At 52.2% G+C, this 18,516-nt stretch overlaps 9 protein-coding genes across 9 annotated transcripts in view; 5 read left to right on the forward strand and 4 right to left on the reverse strand.

The window, feature by feature from the left end:
- Positions 1 to 3,007, reverse strand: part of VE01_07215 (uncharacterized protein) — a gene marked incomplete at its 5' end in the record, with an annotated part of 4,323 nt that extends 1,316 nt beyond the window's left edge. Inside the window, 4 exons of the mRNA XM_018276650.2 lie at positions 29 to 1,812; positions 1,860 to 2,482; positions 2,534 to 2,761; positions 2,814 to 3,007. Of these exons, the coding sequence (XP_018128156.1) occupies positions 29 to 1,812; positions 1,860 to 2,482; positions 2,534 to 2,761; positions 2,814 to 3,007 (2,829 nt within the window). The remainder of the gene's footprint in view (positions 1 to 28; positions 1,813 to 1,859; positions 2,483 to 2,533; positions 2,762 to 2,813) is intronic.
- A 1,514-nt stretch (positions 3,008 to 4,521) lies between these two features.
- VE01_07216 (uncharacterized protein) lies at positions 4,522 to 5,222 on the forward strand (the record flags this gene model as incomplete). Its single annotated transcript, XM_018276651.2, has 2 exons — positions 4,522 to 4,714; positions 4,809 to 5,222. The coding sequence occupies exons 1-2, from the start codon at positions 4,622 to 4,624 to the stop codon at positions 5,220 to 5,222; spliced, it is 507 nt and encodes a 168-aa protein (XP_018128159.1). The 5' UTR covers positions 4,522 to 4,621.
- Positions 5,223 to 5,456: 234 nt separating this feature from the next.
- Positions 5,457 to 6,644, forward strand: VE01_07217 (uncharacterized protein). Its single transcript, XM_018276652.2, has 2 exons — positions 5,457 to 5,682; positions 5,787 to 6,644. Exons 1-2 carry the CDS (start codon positions 5,458 to 5,460, stop codon positions 6,303 to 6,305), a joined length of 744 nt encoding a protein of 247 aa, XP_018128158.2. The 5' UTR covers position 5,457; the 3' UTR covers positions 6,306 to 6,644.
- Positions 6,645 to 6,886: 242 nt separating this feature from the next.
- On the reverse strand, positions 6,887 to 9,845 carry VPH1 (H(+)-transporting V0 sector ATPase subunit a). The gene is made up of 4 exons (XM_018276653.2): positions 9,625 to 9,845; positions 9,493 to 9,571; positions 7,391 to 9,445; positions 6,887 to 7,343 (listed from the first exon to the last, which is right to left on the reverse strand). The coding sequence occupies exons 1-4, from the start codon at positions 9,751 to 9,753 to the stop codon at positions 6,994 to 6,996; spliced, it is 2,613 nt and encodes an 870-aa protein (XP_018128165.1). The 5' UTR covers positions 9,754 to 9,845; the 3' UTR covers positions 6,887 to 6,993.
- Positions 9,846 to 10,016: 171 nt separating this feature from the next.
- On the reverse strand, positions 10,017 to 11,584 carry RER2 (cis-prenyltransferase). The gene is made up of 3 exons (XM_018276654.2): positions 11,187 to 11,584; positions 10,876 to 11,135; positions 10,017 to 10,820 (listed from the first exon to the last, which is right to left on the reverse strand). Exons 1-3 carry the CDS (start codon positions 11,406 to 11,408, stop codon positions 10,217 to 10,219), a joined length of 1,086 nt encoding a protein of 361 aa, XP_018128164.1. The 5' UTR covers positions 11,409 to 11,584; the 3' UTR covers positions 10,017 to 10,216.
- Positions 11,585 to 11,702: 118 nt separating this feature from the next.
- Positions 11,703 to 12,845, forward strand: VE01_07220 (uncharacterized protein). The gene is made up of 2 exons (XM_018276655.2): positions 11,703 to 12,122; positions 12,196 to 12,845. Exons 1-2 carry the CDS (start codon positions 11,859 to 11,861, stop codon positions 12,760 to 12,762), a joined length of 831 nt encoding a protein of 276 aa, XP_018128184.1. The 5' UTR covers positions 11,703 to 11,858; the 3' UTR covers positions 12,763 to 12,845.
- A 330-nt stretch (positions 12,846 to 13,175) lies between these two features.
- Positions 13,176 to 16,045, forward strand: VE01_07221 (uncharacterized protein). Its single transcript, XM_059463865.1, has 3 exons — positions 13,176 to 14,594; positions 14,648 to 15,471; positions 15,554 to 16,045. Exons 1-3 carry the CDS (start codon positions 13,411 to 13,413, stop codon positions 15,613 to 15,615), a joined length of 2,070 nt encoding a protein of 689 aa, XP_059319500.1. The 5' UTR covers positions 13,176 to 13,410; the 3' UTR covers positions 15,616 to 16,045.
- Positions 16,046 to 16,247: 202 nt separating this feature from the next.
- VE01_07222 (uncharacterized protein) lies at positions 16,248 to 17,413 on the forward strand. The gene is made up of 2 exons (XM_018276657.2): positions 16,248 to 16,937; positions 17,004 to 17,413. Exons 1-2 carry the CDS (start codon positions 16,576 to 16,578, stop codon positions 17,371 to 17,373), a joined length of 732 nt encoding a protein of 243 aa, XP_018128186.1. The 5' UTR covers positions 16,248 to 16,575; the 3' UTR covers positions 17,374 to 17,413.
- Positions 17,414 to 17,492: 79 nt separating this feature from the next.
- Positions 17,493 to 18,378, reverse strand: VE01_07223 (uncharacterized protein; the record flags this gene model as incomplete). The annotated part of the gene is made up of 1 exon (XM_018276658.2): positions 17,493 to 18,378. The coding sequence occupies exon 1, from the start codon at positions 18,318 to 18,320 to the stop codon at positions 17,493 to 17,495; it is 828 nt and encodes a 275-aa protein (XP_018128181.1). The 5' UTR covers positions 18,321 to 18,378.
- Between the last annotated feature and the right edge of the window lie 138 nt (positions 18,379 to 18,516).

An 18,516-nucleotide genomic window follows, 5' to 3' on the forward strand; every position in this document is an offset into this window, starting at 1 on the left:
GCTCCTTGCCAAGAACCCTCTCTTGTACCTGAAGCGTCTGTCGGTATATTTGCTCAGCCATGTCGTGCTTACCCTGCTTTCTTAGAGCTACTCCAAGATTGTTCATGCTTGCTAGTGTATTAGGATGCTCCTTGCCAAGAACCCTCTCTTGTACCTGAAGCGTCTGTCGGTATATTTGCTCAGCCTCGTCGTTCTTGCCCTGTCTTTGTAGACCTATTCCAAGATTGTTCATGCTTGCTAGTGTATTAGGATGCTCCTTGCCAAGAACCCTCTCTTGTACCTGAAGCGTCTGTCGGTATATTTGCTCAGCCTCGTCGTTCTTGCCCTGTTTTTGTAGGGCTATTCCAAGGTTGTTCATGCTTAATAGTGTATGGGGATGCTCCTTGCCAAGAACCCTTTTAGTCCATTTTAAAGCCTGTCGAATCATTGGTTCGGACGAATTATATCGACCCTGGCTGTCGAAAAATTCTGCGAAATAGAACGTAGCAGCATGCAATTTGATCCCCTCGAGATCTCCTTGGAGAACTTTATATTTGTTCTCGTTTTGAAAAACGACCTCTAAGTGAGAAAGTAAAGCTTGCCGTGTGCTTAAAGTCATTTCATAAATGGGATGCTTTTGGAGAAAGGTGGAAAGCAGTAGAATTGCTTCTGTAGCGTATGCTCGGTGATCATTTATGACTCGCAACTTTACCCAATCTTGAATAAGAGGGTGGAGTGAGAATGTTGTCCCATTGTCTCTGGTGTTCAGGTTTTGAAGTAGTGAAAGTTTTCGAAGCTCTTTCAGTATGTCTTGGGCTTCATACTTGTCCCAGACACCATCTGTTACACAGGACACTAGCCAATCAATATTTTGAGAGCCATAGCATTCAAATAGATCTTCAGATACTTCTTTGCTGTCTAGGAATGCCGCAAGAGTAAGGATATGAATTTTGTCTTTCTGTTCCGTTGGAGTTCCAGTAATCAGTTGGACTGACAGCTCCCAGGTGGTGAACACAGTTAGCTTGGTCATGGTCTCTGAATCGGTCTTCAATCTTCGTTGGTAATCCCATAATTCAGGTATCTCGCTGAGTACCTTTTTTTTCCGCTCGGTATAGTGTTCCATATAGAGGCAAAGATCAAGATCACCTGCCTTGATGTACGCGCCTGCCTGGTCGATAGCAAGGGCATGATATCCAAGCCGCTTGACGATATTTTCCCCTTCTTGTATGTTCTCATCAGACCTCTCAACGTCGCTTCTATTGAGTAAAAGATCCAACGCTTCCTTATCCAACATGGATGTTACATCAATACTCAGTCCCATGTCCTTTACTCCAGCGTGTCGAGTTGTGAAGAGAATCGACGCGTGGGCCCCCCGTGGGAAATAATCCTTGATATTCTCATCGCCAAACGCGCTCGGATCATCAAAATTGTCAAAGACGAGCAGCCAGTGGATATTCCTAGTCTCTATCGCATTAAGAACAAATCTAATGTTGCCTTTGACATCTGCCACATCAAAATCTGGCCTGGACAATTTATGCGCAATATCGGCAAAAGACTGCGCCATGCTTGCTGGGGTGCTTGCGTCGAACCAGAAAATCGCAGAAAACCATTTTCTATTCTGTCCCTGTCGACAGTATTCGAGTGCAACCTGGGTCTTGCCGCATCCACCCATACCATAAAGGACAGCAATCGTTGGTGCTGAATTATGTTGCCTCATTTGGAAGTGGTTCTGGATAGCATCCACGAAATCTTTTCTGGCGACATAGTGCGTGACTTGATGCGACGGATATAGATAGTAGGAATGGGCATTTACGGGTGCGGTGACTGCTCCATCTGTCTAATAATAAGCAGATGTGTAATAAAGGGCCGTTGCTATGTACCTAGCTGTCCAAGAGGGAAAGCATCCAAGGGTTTCCCTACTAATGCGTCTACAATAACCCCTATCTCTTGTTTAATACTTTTGTCTTGGAGATATGCCTCAGTGTGCGTCTTGACCTCTCCAAGCTTTTCCCACTCCTGAAGGGTGACCAGTTCAAGTCCTTGCTCCACATTCAGCCGGTGATAAAGTCCATGGCAGTTCCGAAGTCGATCTTTCATCCTTGACGCTTCAGCCTCTGAGTCCGTGGCCATCTTTTTCATGACTTTGATAAGGTCCAATGGCACTGCTCTTTGAAAGAAATTCGGGGCTTTGAACCCAGCAGCCATTGACTTTCCTGTTCCGATGCTGATGATGCAGTTTACCTTTCTGTCAGGGCCGAATTCGTTTATTGCTTCTTCGACAAGATACCGCACGGGATTGTTACATCCCATACCGGCATCAATGAATTCCTCTTCTATTCCAGCGTCGCCAATATAAATACGCTTGAAGAAGGTGGGGGCAGCAGATGTCGCGCGGGCGGCTTCCCAGATAGTACAGTTATATCCAGGGTTTTCATCTGCGGACCATGTTCTGAACAGCCTCGGTTGATTGTTGACGTGCATCGCTGGAACGGCGCAAACAAACCTAAAAAATCAGTGTTATTAAAAGCCGATAATTTCATAGAGGCTCACATACGTCTTGCACGACACAGTGTCCGTTATAAACATATTATCGTCCGCATGACCTTTGCCTAATTTTGACTCGATAGTTTCTTTTATTGCCCTTTCTAGATTGGAGGCTTTGTAGGTCCCGTCTTTTCCAGGGGCCTTCTTCTCTGAGAAGATTTGTTTGGCCAGGGCTCGATATGTATCAATAGCTTCGGGAACTGATAACCGGAGGCGGCCAAGAAGAATAGCAATAAGTCTATGCAATATTAGAATAACATACTGCTACGACTTCAGCTAAGGATACTGACCCGCCAGTGCTTGTTCCACAGATCATATCAAAGTAGTCAGCCGGTAACGGTGTCTCCACTTTCAAAGCCCGGCCAACACGGTGCATGATTTCCTGTAGTATTACAAGCTCCGAAATGCCCCTGATTCCGCCGCCGTCTAAAGAGAGGAGACGGAGAGGCCGGTTCAGCGGTTCCGGCGGCGAAGTTTGCTCCATGTCGGCAAGGCTGAGTCCTAAGTACTGCGAAGATGGTATATATTTTGGGGTAGATATTCTTGATTCGTCAAGTTGGAACACTCTTCATCGCTTCCCTCGTAGCATTGTATCACAGGCTCATGAAGACGCGAACAAGAAGAATTGCAAAGTTTGGGGTGTTCAGCTTCTCTTGTACGGAGCCTCATTGCAGCCTTCCCTTACACTCATTTCAAAAGACAGCGCTTAGCCTACGAATCAGCAACGACAGACCCTGGTCGCACCTTGGCGGTGGTGAACAACGCACCGAATGAAGTCGAACATGCATAGTCCAATCGGAGGGTCTTCTCGTCCATCCCGAGATATTCCCCTGGAGGTTCGGCTTAGTCAGTTGAGACACGACTTATTTATTATCCGCAGGAGTTCATAGCCGTTACGCATGCCCTGTCAGTATTGTAAAATAAATCAGTTCGTAGGCCCTTAGAGCGGGTAGAACATCCCCTCTCTCACATAACCACCATTTTCCAGAAAATTCCGGCGATAATAGCTTGGTATTGAACTTGCTAGCTCGGGTCTAATGAACACTACAAAGCGTTCCTGCTCCTCTCTCTCAAACGCCCCAGCTTCTGGTTCATCGGGAGGTCGTTCTCATAGCTCCCGCTCCTGCCATTTCCGAAGCGTTCACATCCACGGACAAGTAGGTTCTCTTGGGGTAAGGTACCACAGAATCATGTAGGCACCCATATAAATAACGCTCTGGAGTCTCATCGAATAGACCAGACTCCAAACGATGGTGTTTTTCTTTAAAAGGTGCCATATATATATGCCCATGTCCCACACAACAGTCTTGATATGTTATATAAGCAAAATCCGGGGTTTGCACACTCCTCACAACCCTACATCATAAACTAACCTTCTTCAGTAGCGCCTCCCACTTCCGGTAATCGTGTTCACGTAATCCAGGCTCAGATCGATCCAGTAGTGCTTCCAGGATCCACCGCTAATTTAGAGCTGCGGGTAGTGGCGACTAGCATACCCGCTATCTGCCCGCCTAGGCGCGGTGTTTGCTTCTGGATGTCGGCTTCTGGAACCCTTGGAGCTAGCCTTTGAAAATGTGGGGTCTAGATTAACTTAGGAGAGCCAGCAGATGCCGTGATATCATATCCGCCGAACGGTGTTTGCTGGTTGATTTTCGAGACTTAAAAACCAAAAACCGGGAACGTCACCGTGGGATTTGAGGGGCAAAATATGAGAAAGACACCATACAAAAACTTAGACTAAGGAGGGAAATATCATATAGTTACCTCGATAACGTCAAGTAACCTAAGATAAGGACCAAACTTACGTGCGCGGCGATCGCCCCTCAATTAGCGCGGTGAACCCATCCGGGGTTTGGATCGGGGACTGATATTTGTCCGGCGATTGTGATCGGGGACTGCTCCGTCGGTGACTGCTTCGTGCCTTAGACGCTCGATAACTTATCAGCGTCACACGGTGGTTTACCTGTGGTTGGTAGGCGCGGATAATACATGAGTATATATCAATTCGCCTTGCTGGTGCAGTGTTTGTGATTCAAACCACCCCCTAAAAATCACAACCCAACTCTCGCGAAATTCTCACATCCTATAACTAAGCACAATGTCAACTCCCACCAAGATCACCGGCGGCTGCCTCTGCAAAGCCGTCAGATACGAGGTTAACTTCCCTGAAGACCATGACTTCAAAGCCAACGTAAGAACCCCTGAGTCTACCCATTCTCATCTCGTCCTTTTCAGAAGTTCTCCATTCTTTTTCGTTCCCCATTCTCCAGCTCACACCTCTTCAGTCAGTAGCCTGCTTCTGCACCCTCTGCCGCAAGCAATCCGGAGCCGTCGCCGTGCACGTCCACATTCTACCCCGCAGCAGCTTCGCCTGGACCTCCCCCTCTGCCACCCCCGCCGCTCCACTTGCCAACTACCAAGTCATCAAAGATAACCTGCGCTGGTTCTGCACAGCGTGCGGCTCCTATCTCGCGTGGGAGGGCAACGGAATCATCGAGGTGACAGCGGGGTCGGTGGATGAGGAGTGCCTCGTTGGGAAGAAGGATGGTGAGGGGAATGTGATTGAGAAGGGGGTTGGAGAGCAGTTCTGCCATCCGGAAGGGGCTGTGACGTGGGTTAATAATTCGCTGGGTCCAGTGACGGAGGGGGTCAAGGGAACTAGATGGAAGTTCTCTGTTGCCCATGGGGTGAGGGGATAAAGGGGTGAAGTTTTAATAAGGTATAAATATGAGTTATGAGGCACGATGGATGGCAAAACATCATAAAGTTATGAGTGTGAAGGTATAAAATGTACTTTACGCGGTGTATCCCCAACTCCCGTGACAGCGTGATACGGAGCATTATTTCCCCGCACCAAGTGCCTGAACACGTCGTCCGACATACGCGACCCGGACCCCGCCAAGTGAATGACTAACATTTGAGGGTGGGATGCCCATGAGCAACGCGGCTTATTACTACAGCTGCGCGTCATCCTCCAATATTTTATTCTTCTTTTGCTTTTCAAAAAGCAAACATATTTCCAAAGAAGCATTCTCTCGAATCAAATATAAAATAGAAACCATGCAGGAAAAGCTGCCAGTCAAAGCCGCGGGCGGCTGTCTCTGCGGCGCAATCAGATACAGCGTTGTCTTCCCTCCAGGCCACGATTTTGCCATGAACGTACGTCTTCACCCATTTCCAATTCAGCAGACTCAGCATTCTACCTCTATTCCCCAATTCAAACTCCCTGTCCAAAAAAACCCTCCGCTGACCCCATCCGCCAGTCAACCAAATGCCTCTGCACCGCCTGTCGCAAGCAATCCGGCGCCCTGATGCTTCACCTGCACACCCTCCCCCTCTCGTCCTTCTCCTGCGTGGCTCCCGCCTCCGAGCTAGGCGACTACAGCCGCTCGCCCGGCTACCACCGCCTCTTCTGCAAGCGCTGCGGCTCCTTCATCGCCTGGCGCCAGGACCCGCGCCTATGCTGTGACGTTCACGGGCTCGCTGACATCGGGGGCTCGCGCGCCACACGCCAGGCGCTGGATGGGATGATTGACTGTGCGCCTGCGCACGAGGAGGGCGAGGTTGAGATCTGTGTTGGCACGCTGGATGAGGAGTTTCTGGTCGGGCGACGTGGGCCGGGGGGGAAGGTGATCCCCGGGACGGGGTTTGGGTCTTTGCTGGGACACCCTGAGGGCAGGATTCTCTGGGCGGAAAATGATATCATAGGAGTCACGGATCGGCTGACTGGGGTGAGGTATCAGAATAACAGTGCCAATGAGGTCAAGATCAAAGAGCACTGATCAACTAGGCTTGGAGGGGAGGCAGGTTTAAAGGAGGGGGGAAACGGAAAAGGGAGAGGGATCGAGTAATGGCTAACTGAGTGAGGGCTCTCCAGATGCGGGATGCTGACTCTGGTGTATATATCACCGTAGACTCTATCTTAGAGACACCCCGAACCGCATCCCCCGCGTTTCACCATCCCGTTCACGAAGAGAAAAATCGGCGAAGGGCGGCGCCCAGCGCACTTACCGACATCGGACGTGCGGCTGCGGCGCCACGGGCCTGGTCCGCAGCTACTCTAGAGATAGCAGGTGCGGCCAGATTGGCAGGGAGGGCCAGGCACACCGCTCTCAATGGGCATGGGGGGGTGGGGGTGTTACCGTTAGAGTTTGGGAGCGAAAAGGGGGGAGGGGGGGTTCGGACTTGGGTCAGCAACGGTCCGACTGGACAGTACAGCTCTACGCTATCTATGTGCTGCATAACACATGGGTGGGAGAGGAGTCAACTCCATGCCAATGCCGAGTAGGGGGGATGTGGAGCGAAGATGCAGCTTTAACTCCGATCACAAGTCACGTTACAGAAATTGAGTCACAGAAAAAGTGACTAGCGTATCTTTCTCCAATTCATAACATCTACTACACGCCGCTAGGGCAACATAAGGAAAATCCAAAGACAGTGTATATATTGTTACATGCGCCGCGTATCCCTCTAACTGAACTCCTTCACCTCCTCGTCCTCCTCCAGCATCTGCCGGAAGCTGAACGGCTCGAACGCAATTCCATCACCCATGAAGTGCTTGCTCATCGCCTCGACCCAGTGCAGACGCAGCGAATGCAACATGGCGCTCGTGCCCTCCATGACGACGAGCACGCAGACACTGAGGAAGAACCACATGTAGAATGTTATGACAAGGGTGATAACTCCGCCGATACCGGTTGAGGTCAACCCGTTGTTAAGAGTCATGGACCACAAAACAAGGGAAAGCTGTTGATGAGCGAGCGAGAGAGCCCAGAGACGCAGGTAGGACGCCGTGTGGGAAACGCAGTTAAGGCAGAATTCTAGTCTCTGTTAGAGTGGGCAAATTAGAAAGGGGAGGCTTGCTTACCAATAGTGTGGATAACTTGGTGGATCATGACTTCGCCAAACTCGAACTCTTCGTGGCCTTCACCGTCATTGTCAATGCCCTGAGTAATCATATCGACACCCTCCGTCTCACTAGCAATGCTAGCACGACGGTCATCATCGTCTCCATCGAGAGCGCTGATGCGCGACGTCTCGCCGATTCCGCGGTAACCCTTGGCGCGGGCCTGGTTATGCTCCCAGCGCAGATAAAACGGCTTGAGGAAGAGGAGGATGGGGACCTGGATAATAGCAATGACAACGAGGAAGTTCTGAATGATCTTCTGGTACGTTCCGTCACCGTATAAAGGCACATCAATCTTGTCGGGTTGGAGGAACATGTAGATCAACATATTCAAGAGTCCAGGTGGGTTCCTGTGGTTAGGCGCTTGCACGCCGGCAGGCCAGTCGTCGGGTGCAAGCGGGTACCAATCGGTTGACCACTTGTAGACGATGGTGAACACAAGGTATCCGAAGATGGATTGGAAGAAGATCATGCCCGGGATGAAGTTACCCCAAATATCGATCGGGGACTTGAAGCGACGGGCGTTGATATAGGAGAGGCACAGGGAGTAGGTCATGTGGCACCAACCCATGAGGATACTGAGCTTCATCTTGTAACTGTTTGCAAAAAGAAGCTCGTTCTCAGCTCCGTGCCACATCCAGTCAAGACCGAACGGGTATCTGTGTCCATCGCGATTCAGATGCGCTACGACCGTATCCCCTTTCTTGAAGTCTGTAGGCCATTCCCATGCAGACGAGAAGAGGGACATCGATCGCGAAAAGATATCGTTGTAAATGAGACCGGTATACATAGAGAAGATTCCCATCATAAGCATGATATAGCGTCCATAGTAAGCCATCGTGAACAGTTCGTCCCGAACCTTCTTCAGTGGCTTTTCCCAGTAGATCATGGCAGCTGCCGCACAGAACATGATGAAGCCATGTCCAAGATCACCGAACATGACGGCGAAGAGGAATGGGAAGGTGACGATAGTAGGAAGTCCAGGGTTGACTTCGTGATACTTCGAAGTACCATAAGCGTTGATAATGGTCTGGAAGCCCTCCGTGAATCGGTTCGTCTTTTGGAGAGTCGGTGGTGTCTTGTTTGTCCTAATCTCATTGATGATAGATGGGACAGCTAGACCGGCCCGGTTGTTGACATCTTGAAGGGCGGCCTTGATCTGAGGGAGGGAGTTTGACGGGCACCAAGCTTCCGCAATAAGCGTCTTCCTTGCATGATCATAGGATAGGAGGTTGAGCGTTTCATAAACAGCCTTCTCCTTCTTGATGATCACAATCCAAGCGGCCAAGCTGCGAGCGATCTGTGTCAACTCAGCATCGAGGGTTTGCTTCGTGTTTCGCAGGACGCTGCCAAGATCACTGAGTCGAGTGTTGACTTCGTGAATCTGGTCTCGGCGGAGGTCGCTGTTCTCGTCCACAGCGTATAAATCGGCTCCCAGGGACTCGGAGATCTTGCGGATCTTTGCGATAATCTCCTTTCCGTGAGCAAAAATGACGAAGACATTCTTATCCACGCTTTCGTTGTTGGTCGGGTCGACGAGGGTTTCGGGGATCTCGGACTGGTTCATATATAAGTTGCCGCGGAGCGTACGCCACAGGATCCTCTCGAAAGCTGCAACACGTTCGCGAGGGATGACACCGGAAACAAAGCCGATGTTCATGATCGAAAGAGATCGCTCGCCAGCGTCGCCATTTTGTGGGTGCTGTTCCACATCCTGGAGTAGAGGCGCATCGTCATCCTGATCGATAGACGTCCGAAGTTCATCAACATTGCCATGCGCCCTGTCAAAGAATCCTCCAGCCTCTTTCAACACCCATCTCCACTCAATCAGCTCCACCTCTCTCTTCTTCAGCGTCTCGTAGCTATCGTTTAGCGAGGCGACCCTTTGCTCGAGGCTTTGGCTTCGATCGGAGAGCTCGTCGATTTCGGAGGTAGATGGCGCAGCCAGGGACTCGATATCCAAATCCAGTTTTCGTAGAGGAATTCCAGCCTTCTCCATCTGTGAGTGAAAGTAGCCTGCTTGTGTCAGCGATTATCTCCCCAGAGGTTGCCAGGGGACATACGAAGCTGTCGCTCCACGTTATCCAACCGCCGGATCTCCTGTGTGAAGGTACGTTGGAAGGCCGACGTTTCCGAGTTAAGCTGAATGAATCATCAGCATATAAGCCACAATTGTCTCCCTTGGCAATACTCACGTCGCGGAATTGGATCTGTCCAATCTCGCCCAAAGCGTTGATGACCTCCCTGCCTATCTCGTTGGCGACGTACAGTTGCACCATGCTCATGTCCACCGAGCGGAACATGGTATCCTTTGCTGGCGCCATGATGGCGAAGAACCTCCACAGGCCGGCTCAGAGAAAGGAGCTTGAGAAGGGAAAGGTATCGAGATGTGAGGGGTGGTCCTTGAAGCTTCGACCAAAATGCAGTGATGGTATCCGTTGCAGTAACTGTAGCTACCTAGCGGATAGCAGATGACTAAGCCGCCACAACCAATCAGTCACGGGAACCCGTGACTTACAGTATCAAAATTCATGTGATCTCCAGGAGGCACAGTTATTATCATACATGAGAAATACTACTTTATAGAGTTGGAAACAGTATTATTTATGAAGTTGGTTTTTACAATCTAACTCTGCTCCCATTATTTTCGACATCTATACATAATGTATCTATACATAATGTAACTTGCAATATATTTCGTTACCAACAGTGTCGAGTAAACACGCTCCGGGCGCCAAACTTGCTATGAAATCCAGAACTGTGTGGGGTAGTACCGGTATCATCTTCTCAATACATCTTTGCTGACTTCGGTCTCGTTTTAACAGCTCCCCCCTCCTTGTCGTCACCATACTTCCTCTGCCACTGCCATTCAATAAGAACAGGCAAGAAGTGTCTCAGGCTGAACTCCGGCCAGTAGCAGTCTAAAAATCTAAGCTGCGTGTCTTCGTGACATTGCCAGAGCATGAAATCACTAAGGCGGTTCACGCCGCTTGTCCTGATCAGGAGATCCAGGGGCGGGTTTCCGGCAGTAAACAGATGCGCCTCGACCGTCGCAGCGGTGATGCTCTCTGGGTCCGGATACGTGGGCTCCTCTGGGTTCGGGAGATCTGAACTCGACACAGAGTCAGGGTGGAGCGTCGCGCTTGAGGAAATGGAGTCATCGAGCTCGTTTCCAGCTGAAGGGACCTCAACCCTCGTGGGAGATTCCTGGCGGGGCGGCGAGGAGGAGGTGGATGTGAGGTTTCGGGACCGAAGTTTCTGGGCAATACGCCTTTCGGAAAACGGACGCTTTGGGGTGGGGAGAGGTGTGGATAGCTCGTCAACCGTGGAACGGATCGCGGTTGTGATCTCATCGCGGGAGGTGTATGGGAAGCAGATATTAAGTATGGCACTGAGTCAAGTTAGCTGACCGTAGATCTTCCAGAGAGGATGCGGAATAGACGAACTCTCCATTCCCTCGTGTAACTTCGACTGCATTGTTGCAGGCCTCGAGTATATCGGGCCTGATCAGGTCGCGCTGCCCCAATATCCTGATGCTTGCTCCGTATTGATCCAGTAGCTCCCCATGCTGTGATATTTGCGCCAGCTTGACTTTGAACAAGTCCATCAGCGCATCGACCTCGTATTTCGACCTTTTAAAGTTCTCGATGCTGAATGCGTAGACTGTAATAACTTTGACGCCTAGCTTGTAGCAAACTTCGAGGATCTATGCGCGAGTTAGTATGGCCATACCCTGGCTGAGAGAGCGCTCGCAAACCTTAGCTAAAGACTCGAAGCCCAGGTTGTGTCCTTCCGCAGTCTCGATCTTGTGGCTCCGCGCAAACCGACGGTTCCCATCCATAACGAATGCGATGTGCTGGGGAACTGGTCCCTGGCTTACGGCGCCTATGAGCAGCTCGCGCAGCTGGTTCATTCCCCATTCAACTGGCGGAGAGGAGTACACCCATTTCCGCAACTGATTGAGATGCATAGACGTCATGTTGGCGGATGCGTCTTGCTCAGGCCGTCCAGGTCTTGGAGTTGAGGAGGTCGAGATAGCAATTGGGCATGCGGTTCGAAATGCGTAGTGCCAACAATCCTCTGGTAGTTTATGTTAAAAAGCGGTTATTGCGTGGTCATGAAGAGTTGTCAAAGTACTTTACGTGGACTTTTTGAAGTTGGCGAGGCTGGGGGATGAGAGGCAATATGTGGCTAAGCCTTACGCATACGACACCCTCGGGTAAGCCCGTACCCGACATCATCGACTGTGGCCTTGGTGATATGTGGCAATCAACAGGTATCTTCAAATCTCACCCCCCACCGCTATTGCGACTTTCCCCTACCACATAGCGGGCTCAACTTCACATAAGCTCATCAGCAGCTTCTTACCTTCGTATGCGGTCGCATTGAGCTGCGCTCGGCGACATTGCGCATATCAGTTTCACCCACCATGCACTCCTCAGGTTTTGCTGGTGCGCCTGTGTCCCGCAGCCTCGTCCTGGGAATCATAGCCGCGTCCATATTGGTTTCCGTCACTGATATTAAGTACTACTTTTGGATCCAAGTCGATCCGCACTTCTGGAAGTATGGTCAGCTATGGCGCGCATTTATATATCAGCTCTGCTACACCAACTCGAGCGAGGTTCTCATGGCTGCCATGACCCTGTATAGTCTGCGGGGCATCGAACGGCTCTGGGGTTCGCGCAAATTCGCCGTAAGTCCTCTGCTCTAATAAAGCTGCCGGTTACAGGGTGGTTGCATATACGTACATGGCTAATTCAACGCAGTCCTTCCTCCTCGTCCTCTTCCCTTTAACAGCGCTCCTGCCCCCAATCATACTCGCCCTGGTCATCCGGCCCCTCTCGTTCAACAAAATCAACTACCTCCCCGCCGGCCTCACCCCTCTTATATACGCCCTCCTTGCGCAATACTATGCCGCTATCCCCCACACATACAAGTATCGCATCGCCGCGACTCCCACCCCACCTCCCAATGCGCCGTTTACCGGCATTACCTTCTCGGACAAGTCATATACCTATCTATTGGTAGGCCAGCTTGCTCTGGCTCAGTTTCCAGGGTCATTACTCGGAGCTGCGATTGGTTGGGCGGTGGGATATCTCTGGCGGAATGAAGTCTTGCCTGGAGTGATGGTTTCCTGGCGCATTCCAGGGTGGATGGTTGGAATTGCACCACAAAAGCGTGGAGAGGGGTTTGAGGGACTCAGGAGGAGGCTAGAAGAGGAGAATACAAATGCTGCCGCTGCCACAGGCTCAGATGGCCGTCAGGGAGGGAACGTGGCTCCGCGAAGGACGTTAGGAAGGCAGTTAGTTGACCAGTTTAGAGGCGCGTTCTAGATGGCTACAGTAGCTATAGTAGAGTTAATCATGACAATAAGAACCAATTAAGTATTACACGGACAATAAGGGGTGAAATTGGGACTCAATAAATATTCGAATATGATAGAAAGTTTCATGATAAAATGTTTAATTCTATGCCAATAAATTAATTATCTACACAAAAAAGCAACCAATTAATTCAATTAAATGAGTTTATAATAACTAATTAAATAGTAGCAAACTCCACTTTATATCCTAATATTATATAATTATTTTTGAATCTGTGGTACACAAATATTTCTTTTATGGTGCTATTCACGTACGTACCTTGAAGCTATCAATGCTGGCGCGGCATTGTTATCCGTCCGGTAAATCCAACGGTGTGTTTGCACTGAAGACAAACACACCTTTTGGTTGCGACCATCAGCCCTCCCATTCCCGCCCTTTACCCTCTCTTGTTCCAGCGCAAGAAATTACCCATGATCCCATGAATTCCATGGTGAATTATCGCTCTTCTCTATGCTTCATACTCAAAGAATAACAGAGCAGAATACGTATCTCTGACCTTCGTTATTATCGACCACATCGTCGCACACAGGAGCTTCCCGATAACCTCTGCCCTCCACCAGACGTCGACCATCATCGAAACACAACTACCAGAACACGATGAGGACGGCACGACAAATGCCCCCCGATACATCATCGGGTCGCAGGGCCCAGCCTGTTCGCCAGACTCGAGCAAACCCACCAAGAGCTCATAGTGGCCTCGGGCGCTCATTCGGCGCTCGCGATGCCTCCGGACGCATTTCCCCCGACGAGGAGGAGCAGACCGAAATCTTTCCTGCGATCACACATTTCACCGACGCTATAACTGCATTGCCTAGAGAGCTTGTTCGACACTTCACACTGCTCAAGGAAGTTGATGCGAAAATTTTTGCTCCAGAAGAGGCGCTGGTCCAACTCGTCGAGACCGCCCTCAACCACCCACTACCCGCACGATCACAATCTACAGACAGACTACAAATCACAGACTCAACTCCAACCCCAGGCAGTGTCCCAATGAGCGTCAATGGCTCAATTGCAACTGGCCGAAATACTTCCATGCTCGATGACACCGACAACCCAGATCGCGCGACCGCGGTTTATGACGCAGACAACCTCCCTCGCCGCCAGCTCTTCCGGCAATGCGCCTACACAATGCAAGAGATGCTAGTATCCCTCGACGAAAAGAACCACGTCATCTCCACTGCGACCGAGGCCCTTGATAAGCACCTCGCGAGGTTGACCGACTGCCTTCCTTTCGTCGAAGGCGAGATTAGCGAAGAGGCGCGACACGGCAACACAAAGCATTGGGCATACACCGAGAACAGGGTCGTCCCCAAGCCGAACGAGAGATCAAGACGCGAGAATGCGAATGTCAACCACCTCACAAATGCCGCTGCTGCAGCTGCGGCCGAAGAAGCGGCAGCCCGCAGCGACGCCAGGAAACAGGCGATGCTTGCGAAGAAAGGGCGCCAACAGCTTCCCGAGTCGGACTTCGATGACAACACCGATCACCGCAAGGACAATAAGAGGCCCCATGGCAATACAAAGAAGGGCAGACCGGCCGAAACGTCGAATTCTGCCACTACAAATAGTGGCGGGGCGCACGCCAATCCACCGTCGAAGAGGCGCAAGGTCGACAAGGGACCGAATGGAGGAGCAGTTATGGAACGATCAATTAGTAGCGTCTATGGGAGCAATGGAGTTGGTGCTAAGGGCAAAACCAACAGCCCGCGCGGTACACCCCTTCCCGACTCGAAGAAGCGATCGAAGGCGGCGGCAACTACGAATGGCCAGCCAAGGAAAAGGTATGTCACCCAATGGAATGCGAATAACTCACATGCTAATATTGATCGCTTAGGACTGCTGCGGCGAACTCCAATGTCATGTCACCCAGACTTGCATCCTCTCCTGTCCGGAACGTGCAAGAAATCAAGAACAACCGAAACTCCCCCCCTCTCGCCAACGGCCGACCCACCGCCATGCGAGCACGACAGAACTCCCTCCAAAACGTCGTCGACTCCTCTCGCCCGCGCGCATCCTCATCCGCATCAATCAAACCCAACGGCATCAACACCTTGCCCGATGTTACCAACGCCGCCAGCGTCACCGGCCGCCCCATCCCCGAAATCAAAACAACCATGAAGGAAACCGCCGCCAACACCAAGGGCGAACACGTCCTTGAAGACGCCGACCCCACCGACTCTGCCATACGCGGCGGCCTCCTCGTTGGACCCCGCAAAGACGGGCCACTCAAGCACGAGGACCTCGAGTCGGCCGCCGACGCTGCGCAGACTGTACAGACCGTCACGGCACCACCCGTCATGACGAAGAGCGGGCGCGCGAGCAAGCCTTCTACGCCTGCTATGCCGACGTTCGCCGAGCCCGTGCGCGCGGGTAGTAGGCGCAACACCGTTGATGGCGGAGCGGCGAAGAGGTCACATAAGAAGGGTGCAGGACAGGCGGCGCTGCTTGTTGCTGCGCAGCCTGCTGAAGAGGACGCGGCGAATAGCGTGCTGGGCGACGCGGAGGACGATGAGGAGGTGGAGGTTGATGCTAATGAGCCAAGGTACTGTTACTGCAATGGTGTCAGTTACGGGGAGATGGTGGCGTGTGATAATGATGCGTGTGCGAAGGAGTGGTTCCATATGGAATGTGCGGGACTGAAGGTCGCGCCGAAGAATGGTGAGTTTCCCCTCCCCCCCGCTCTCTCTCTGTCTATGTCATGACGATGGTGATGGAGACGGCTTGCTAACACCGCCAGCAGCAAAATGGTACTGCGACGACTGTAAGGAGAACATGAAGAGCCGGCGTTTTAATGGGCGGTAGGCTAGCTAGGCTGGTGACGGAGATCCCAGACCAGACCCCTTCTTCAACGATATGGATTGATCGGACACACACGGCGTTTTGTTATTTGGCTGCGGAACACAGGCCGGCGGCCGGCTCTTCTACTCTGGCGCTTATAGGGCGAAACACACACACACACACTCACACGGTATATAGAGAAGGGAAGGAAAGGAAAGGAAAGGAGGGTTCGCTGGGATGAAAATAGGGAAACCTGGATACTGTTTGTGTCTATAGTTGTGTCTTCTTTTCCTGTGTTTTTTTGTTTTTTGAGTGGATTTGTTTTTGGGAACGAACCCCCCCCCAGCGCAGACGCAAAGTTCCGTTGTGGACAGGATATAACGAGAGTAACGTAAATAAGTTTTTTCTGCACAGCCCACTGCAACAGACAGACAGATCAATACATAATGACCAGTATATATCGTCTTTCTCCATCATGCATCGTGCTAGAATATAACACCACTGCTGCCTTCCTGCGCCTATCCATACCGCCAAGCTCATGTCAGCCAGCTACTCCTCTGGCCCCCCGCCCCGCCCCGCTCCGCTGCCACGTCAAAGTTACGGTTACCCCAGATTCCCGCCGTCCGTTCCTGAAATGGCGTGTCAATGCGCTGCACCCCTATGCGCCGCCCCGCCGTCCTATCCGCTGTAGTCCCCCGACCGAAGCGGGAAATTATGTCAGGGCAGCAAGCGCAACGGGATGGTAAGACCAACGACGGCGGTCTCGACTTCAATCTCCCATTCATATGCGCCTTTCTTCCTCTAATACCCACCCACGCGCTTTTGTCGCGATATCTTGCGCTCATAATCGATAACCAGTGAACGAACAAGAGGAAATAGGTAGCGACGGATTGAAGCGCCCACCACTACAGCAGCGCGCGCAAACCGCGCAATTCACTCCCTCACCCACTCCACGATCCAACACCACCGCGCCAAACCACCACAATGGCAACAGCAGACCCCTTCGCCAACCCCGCCTGGGAAGGCAACTCCCGCCTCCCCACCCACCCAGCGCAATCATTCCAATCCTCCATCGCCCCCTCCACCGACGCGGAGGAGAAAGCGCTCGAGATCGGTGCGCCGCCGTACGCAGCAGCGGCGCCTACGTATATCCCCCCCCCTCCTGCGGCGGCGGCGGCGCGGCCGGGGTTGAAGGAGAGGTTTGATGGGGTTATGCCTTCGCACAGACGGTATATGGGACGTAGTCGACGGACGGTGTTGTTAGGTGCTCTAGGACTGCTGGCGTTACTTGTTCTTGTGCTGGGATTGGGGTTGGGCCTTGGGTTGAAGAAGGGGGGTGGGGATTCGTAAGTGCACCTTCCTTTTGAGGGGTTGGATTTTTGGAGACATGGCTAACGCGATGATCTATGTAGTGCCGCTCTACCACTCCCCGGAAACGCAACACCGCACACAGGCGACTTAACCTACTACTCCCCCGGCCCGGGGTACGGGAGTTGTGGATTCGAAAACAACGCCGATGACCCCATCTGCGCCGTCTCTCACCTCCTCTACGACGCGGCCTCGATCTCAGGGAACCCTAATGAAAACCCGCTCTGTGGACGGAAGTTGCGAGTGACGCACACAGACGCCAGGGATGGGAAGACGAGGAGCGTGGATGTTAAGGTTGTGGATCGATGCACGGGGTGTAAGGCGACGGATATTGATCTTAGCCCTGGGATGTTTTTGAAGCTGGCGGCGGAGGAGGAGGGGAGAGTGGTGGGGACTTGGGCGTGGTTGGATTGATGATAATAGTGTGAAGCGAGCGAGCGAGCGTCGTCTTTTAGGAGTAAATGGAAACTTAATACCCTCTCTCTCTCTGTACTATACACCCCTTTCCCTCCTCCCCTCCGTCCCCAACAAACTCACTTCCTAAACCTCCTAAACGCCTCACCCACCCCCATCCCCCCCGCAACCGCCTCCTTAACCCTCCCATCCGCCTCCCCCAGCCCCGGCAAAAGCGCCAACACCTCCCCCACCCTCTCAGCAGGAATAACCACAACCCCATTCCCAGGATCCGCCACCACCACATCCCCCGCCCTAACTGTCACCCCTCCAACTTCAACAGCTACATCAACAGCATGCGCCTTCACCCCTCCTCCACTCCCTACTGTGGATGTGCCTAGTGACCAGACGGGTAACTCCACCTCCCTGATCTCCGCCACGTCGCGGACGCGACCATGTGCGATCACGGCGCGCACACCACGGTATTTAAGTCGCATCGCCAAAATCCCCCCTAACATCGCAGCATGCGACACCGGCCCCGATTGGATGAGAATCGTATCCTCCCCCACGAGATCCGTCCAGTGGCTCCCGGCGGGGATATTTGAAGGGGGAGCAGGGGAAGGTGTAGATGCTGGCGCTGGGGGGTTAAGAGGGAGGTAAAGCAGTGTTGATGCCAGCGCGACGAGGGGGGATGATGAGGGTGGGGGGGAAACGGGGGAGAGATCTGGGATGAATCCGCCGTGGGGGAGGGAGAGGGCGAGGAGGGCGTCGGAGATGTCGCAGGCGGTGTAGGAGGCGAGGGTTGTGAGGGTGGAGGGGGGGATGGGGGTGGTCATTTTGGAGGAGAGGCGGGTGGTGGTGGTGGTGATGGTGGGTGGAAAGCGGGTTGTGAGAGGTGGGATGCCGATTGTGGTTGGTGTGAGGTTTCTGAGGGTGTAGAGACTTGGTCGAATGAGCGGTTTTGGCATTGGGTGGCTTGGAGAATTGGAGGGGTTGAGGCTTGGAGAGTGGTGGTGGTGGAGGAGGAGGGAGGGGAGTGGAGGGGGAGTATCATATGGCGATAAGATCTGATAACCGAGGTGGCAGGGACAGCGGCGGCGGTGACGTTTGAAGGTGGGGAAGTGGAGGTGGATCACGTGCTAGAGAGGGTTGGAGGTGTCTTTT

Source organism: Pseudogymnoascus verrucosus (genome assembly GCF_001662655.1).
Source record: "Pseudogymnoascus verrucosus strain UAMH 10579 unplaced genomic scaffold scaffold_38, whole genome shotgun sequence".
Lineage (NCBI taxonomy): Eukaryota > Fungi > Ascomycota > Leotiomycetes > Thelebolales > Thelebolaceae > Pseudogymnoascus > Pseudogymnoascus verrucosus.

Coding starts and splice junctions, on each gene's coding strand:
- VE01_07217 (XM_018276652.2), top strand. CDS start 5,458: ATGAGCAACGCGGCTTATTACTACAGCTGCGCGTCATCCTCCAATATT. Junction 5,683..5,786: donor GCCACGATTTTGCCATGAAC/GTACGTCTTCAC, acceptor CCCATCCGCCAG/TCAACCAAATGCCTCTGCAC.
- VPH1 (XM_018276653.2), bottom strand. CDS start 9,753: ATGGCGCCAGCAAAGGATACCATGTTCCGCTCGGTGGACATGAGCATG. Junction 9,446..9,492: donor TAACGTGGAGCGACAGCTTC/GTATGTCCCCTG, acceptor TGACACAAGCAG/GCTACTTTCACTCACAGATG. Junction 7,344..7,390: donor CCAAGTTATCCACACTATTG/GTAAGCAAGCCT, acceptor AACAGAGACTAG/AATTCTGCCTTAACTGCGTT.
- RER2 (XM_018276654.2), bottom strand. CDS start 11,408: ATGACGTCTATGCATCTCAATCAGTTGCGGAAATGGGTGTACTCCTCT. Junction 11,136..11,186: donor GCTTCGAGTCTTTAGCTAAG/GTTTGCGAGCGC, acceptor ACTCGCGCATAG/ATCCTCGAAGTTTGCTACAA. Junction 10,821..10,875: donor GTTACACGAGGGAATGGAGA/GTTCGTCTATTC, acceptor AACTTGACTCAG/TGCCATACTTAATATCTGCT.
- VE01_07220 (XM_018276655.2), top strand. CDS start 11,859: ATGCACTCCTCAGGTTTTGCTGGTGCGCCTGTGTCCCGCAGCCTCGTC. Junction 12,123..12,195: donor GGGGTTCGCGCAAATTCGCC/GTAAGTCCTCTG, acceptor AATTCAACGCAG/TCCTTCCTCCTCGTCCTCTT.
- VE01_07221 (XM_059463865.1), top strand. CDS start 13,411: ATGAGGACGGCACGACAAATGCCCCCCGATACATCATCGGGTCGCAGG. Junction 14,595..14,647: donor AATGGCCAGCCAAGGAAAAG/GTATGTCACCCA, acceptor TTGATCGCTTAG/GACTGCTGCGGCGAACTCCA. Junction 15,472..15,553: donor GAAGGTCGCGCCGAAGAATG/GTGAGTTTCCCC, acceptor CACCGCCAGCAG/CAAAATGGTACTGCGACGAC.
- VE01_07222 (XM_018276657.2), top strand. CDS start 16,576: ATGGCAACAGCAGACCCCTTCGCCAACCCCGCCTGGGAAGGCAACTCC. Junction 16,938..17,003: donor AAGAAGGGGGGTGGGGATTC/GTAAGTGCACCT, acceptor TGATCTATGTAG/TGCCGCTCTACCACTCCCCG.